At 41.8% G+C, this 4,558-nt stretch overlaps 1 protein-coding gene across 1 annotated transcript; it reads left to right on the top strand.

Annotated features, from left to right (window-relative positions):
• PDCD5 (programmed cell death 5) lies at positions 1 to 4,094 on the top strand. The gene is made up of 6 exons (XM_075510742.1): positions 1 to 139; positions 1,364 to 1,404; positions 2,622 to 2,683; positions 3,129 to 3,220; positions 3,463 to 3,534; positions 3,935 to 4,094. The coding sequence occupies exons 1-6, from the start codon at positions 74 to 76 to the stop codon at positions 3,980 to 3,982; spliced, it is 381 nt and encodes a 126-aa protein (XP_075366857.1). The 5' UTR covers positions 1 to 73; the 3' UTR covers positions 3,983 to 4,094.
• The last annotated feature ends 464 nt before the right edge of the window (positions 4,095 to 4,558 follow it).

Genomic DNA, 4,558 nt, shown 5'->3' on the forward strand with positions numbered 1-4,558 from the left:
TCGTAGCGCCTGGCGTGGCGGCGCAGGCGCAGTGCGGTGCGGGGCACTGCGGCTGCGCGACCGCCCCGCAGGCATGGCGGACGAGGAGCTGGAGGCGCTGCGGCAGCAGCGGCTGGCCGAGCTGCAGGCCAAGCACGGGGTAAGGCGCGGGGCCGCCCGCCCCGCCGCCGCCCCGGCAGTGCCCCCGCCCCCTGCCGCCGGGCTGGGGGGAGGCGGGCGCTCGCCGGCTGCGGCAGGGCATGTCCTTCCGCCCCAGCCTCCCTCGGACGTGTGTGGCGGCCGCCTCTCAGGAGCGCAGGAGGGGGAACGGGGGAGAGGAGAGGGCGCGCCTTGAGGAGGTCGCTGAGTGAATAAAGGCTTCGGCTGGAGGCCGGGGGTGAAGGGGGAAGCGGCCCTGCCGTGCCCGGGGCTTTGGCTGGAAGCGTCGCCGACTGCGGCCTCGGTTACTGGCGCCCGGCGCGGGGGGGGTGGGTGGGTGGGGGGGGGTGAGGACCGGCCGGGCCCCCACGGCCACCTCCTCTCCTGCTGCAGGAGAAGTCATCGCCTTCAGGGCGCTTTGGGCCTGTCTCCTTCTGCCTGCCTTGGGTGCTCTGGCGGCTGCCTTGGGAGGTTCAGCACATAAGATTTCCTTCCCCCGACCTTTTTCCGTGCCAGTCACAATTTTATGGATTCCCATCATCAGTCATTTCCGTCATCTCTGTTTTCAGAGCTGAAGTGTATCAGTCTTTCCGTTGTTCTTGTGAAGGGGTCTTACATATCTATGATCAGCCTCATTTCCTCTCTCTGTATGGTTTCCAGTTCTGCTGTCACACTTTGAAATGTTACCTATAAAATTTGAGGTGCAGATTCAACATAAAGTTCTTTTTTTTTCCTCTTTTTTTGTTATTTGCTTCTGAATAGTCATCTCAGCTGCCTATATTAGTCCCAAAATACCATGCTAGGATTGTGGTTTCTTCTGTATTGGTAAATACAAAGCGTTACATTTAATTCCATTTGTCCTTAGCTTACATTAATGGGTTTAAAAGGATTTGTCTGTATTCTGGACTTTGGCAAAGTTTATTATCTTAGACCTAACAGAAAGGCCTTTTAATGTCCAAACCTACAACAATCTGTGGATAGATCCAGTAACGCTAGTCACCATACTGGTTTGCATTACTGCTTTGTGAGGAAAGCATAGTATGGCATATTTATTTGCTAGGGCAGCAGATTCTTATTTTCAGGATCTCATCCGTGGTCAGGCAGGTTTAGCAGGCGGGTTTAGCAGGCAGGTTTAGCTTACATTGACTCTGCTGGAATATTTAAACTTACTGTCCTGTGTGGAACATTTTTGGATGATCATATTTATTCTGATCTCATTCTTTAGGATCCTTCTGGTGATCCATCGCAACAGGAAGCAAAACAGAGGTATAAATGAGAACTGTTGACTTTTGGTCTTAAATCGTTTTGAACCTTTTACTTCTTTTTCTGAGTATTTAATTTCTTTGGAATACTCACCTGAATTTTTTTTGTTGTTGGAAGAACCACCAACAAAGAAGCTGAAACGTCGAAGACTTAATCCAAGGATAGCTAAAATCTAATTTTTATCCACACTGGGATCAGTGTGGCTCCCAGGCCATGACTATATTGGATGATCTACATACAACAGATCTGTCGGGCAGCCTGAACCCTGACTGGGGTGGGAGGGCGTGGAGGAAAACAGCAGTAGCAGCTCATTTTTACTTTGGGACTCAGTTGAGTGCAATAACTTCATGACCCTTAGTGATATAATAGGATGTTTTTGGGAAGCATCATCATTCCCACTGTCATCTGCTTCTGGAACTCACAAACCTTGGCTTTTCAGGGTTAGTGAGAGTTGGTCATAAGAAAATCTTGAAGGCTAGCAGAACTCTTCCCAAACTGGAGTTTTGTCTGAGTGATGAGTTTGGGGTTGGCTCTGTTAGTGCAATGGGAACATGCTTTCCTAGTTGAGCTGATTTTCTGGGACATCTATCGCAGTTAAAAATATGAAACAAAATTACTCATATCAGAGCTTAGTGCAGAAACAGCATTTGGTATTTGCACTAAGTAGAAAATTGAAAATAAATGTTTAAAGAGCTAGACTTTGCACAGAGTCAAAGTTTGTATTAACTGAAATGCATAAACTAAAATTCCAGTTTTGCAAATACTTAGTCAAATATTGTAAGTATATGAAGACTTACTGAAAAATTCTAAATAAATAATGAGGTTTGGTTCTGGCTTGCAATTGCATGGACTGTTCCTTATGCCTGCTCTACCATACACTGCCTTTGGTGGAATTCCCCATGGAACTGAATGCAGAATCTTTACAGCGGGTAGCATGGCTTTTGTCTTTAAGATGTAATAATAAACAGTAATAAGGTGTAAGTAGTAAACACCATCTTGATTTCTTGGAAGATGTTGTCAGCTATGTAACTTTGTCAATGTACGTAGAGCTACTCATGACAGAAAATGCTATAAAAGAAATGTAAATGTAAGGTTTGAAGGGACCTCAAAAAGTCACTTACATGAATCAAAAATGTACTATAGTTTGTTGTTCTGTTGCTGCATGTTATTTTAGGTATTTGAAATCCCACTTCTAATGCATGGTTAATTTTCCATTACAGGGAAGCAGAGATAAGAAATACTATTTTAGCTCAAGTTCTTGATCAAGCAGCTCGTGCAAGATGTAAGTATCCAAGTAACTTTCTAATAAAAAATTCTCATCTAGTGTACTTCAGTGCTGCTCAAATCAAGCACATACGTGCTTGTATAGAGGCCAGACAAGAAAAATGTTGTTGATGGGAAGATAAAACTATTGCAGCTTTTCAGTTGGTGGTATCGGTGATTGGAGGGGAGGGGTTAACTGACATCTGAATGACGCTAATAAAAAAATTTTTTTAATTAATAGTAGGAATTGTAGTGAGTCAAAATTAGTTAATCTAGTTAGGAACAAATATAACTATCTTGTATCTTTATTTTATATAAATGAAAATGCCTTTTTCAATTTATTTCATGACTGTAGCATGAAGAAGACAGTTTCATAGGGACATTTGTCACTTTTTAGTTAGTAGTATTTAAAGGTATTTGAGTATGTTTTTAAACAAAATGAACAGAGCCTGTTTTTGTTGCAGTAAGCAATTTAGCACTTGTGAAACCAGACAAAGCAAAAGCAGTAGAGAATTATCTTATACAGATGGCAAGATTTGGACAGTTAGCTGGAAAGGTGAGTTACATTTTTTTAATCCTTTCTTGCATATACTTACTTTCAAACCTAATTCACTCTAAAAAAAAAAAAGAATGTTTTTAATATCTGTTCATTAAATAACTGAAAAAGGTAATTGAGAGCTTCTAAATACTATTGTATAATTCCATCGAACACCTTTTATAAGAAGGGAAAGTGTGATTCAGTTTGATACTAAGCATCTCTTAGAATTTGTTTATATGGCTTTTCTTTTGCTTTTCTAGGTATCGGAACAAGGTTTGATAGAAATACTTGAAAAAGTGAGTCAGCAAACAGAAAAGAAAACAACAGTAAAGGTAAGTTTCATTTCCTAAATGCCAGTTTAATTTGTTATAAAATAGAGCATAAAAATTGCATGTATTGGACCATTTTAGTTCAGGGTGGAACTTAACTTTGTGTTTATCGCCTCTCTTGCCTACACTGTTAAGTACTGGGACTAAATCATAGCAGTCCTTATCACTAGTATAATTTGCAGATACTGGTACTGGGATGCGAGTGTTCTGTTGTGAGACAGACTACCCTGTGTCTGTCCTGTACCATTATGCCAGCTGGGGACTTGAAGGTGTGGGTTGTGATGGGGTGAATGTTCTGCTCCCATGTAATGTATTCATTGTCAAATGCGTTGAGTTTGAAAGGCTTGCTCGATATTGGATTTACTGTGACCCTTCTATTTTCACTTCATGTATTTCATTTTAGTTCAACAGAAGGAAAGTATTGGATTCTGATGAAGAGGATGATTATTAATACTACTGTAAGACTGTCTGCCAAACAAAAGGCCTGGAAAAAGGCAAGATACTGTTACCACGCAGAATGCAAGATCTGAAAATGTTTACGCTTCTTTACTTTTTCTTTTCTTTTTTTTTTTTTTTAATAAAAAGGCCAACAGATGAACTTGTCTTGTAAAATAAACCTGAGAAGGGGATTTTGTAACTTACATTTTTGTAGTATAAGAGACCTGAGCAGTGTGGGGTTCCCCACTGCTTTGTTAGCATGAACATTTTGTTGCCCCTTACTCAGTGTGTAAGCTATGCTTTCAGCAACTGCACACACTTAACTTGCTGCTATTGGAGATACCATAAGAGCCCCTCTCTCTAGGAGTTTAAAGACTTACCTCCAGGCTCTAAATCATAGAAGTGTTAGAAACAAGATTTCCTGAGCCCCTGAAGGAAGCCTATCCAGCAGCTCACTGGCTCTCAAGTCCTTACTGGAAATTTATAAAATAAAGTGAAGGTATCAAAGTAGTGTTTGGATCAGAGGACTTCATATCAGGCAGTCTGTGTAAAGAAATTGTAACCAGCATACAATTGGACTGCTCCCCTA

This window comes from Mycteria americana, chromosome 8 (assembly GCF_035582795.1).
Source record: "Mycteria americana isolate JAX WOST 10 ecotype Jacksonville Zoo and Gardens chromosome 8, USCA_MyAme_1.0, whole genome shotgun sequence".
Taxonomy (NCBI): domain Eukaryota; kingdom Metazoa; phylum Chordata; class Aves; order Ciconiiformes; family Ciconiidae; genus Mycteria; species Mycteria americana.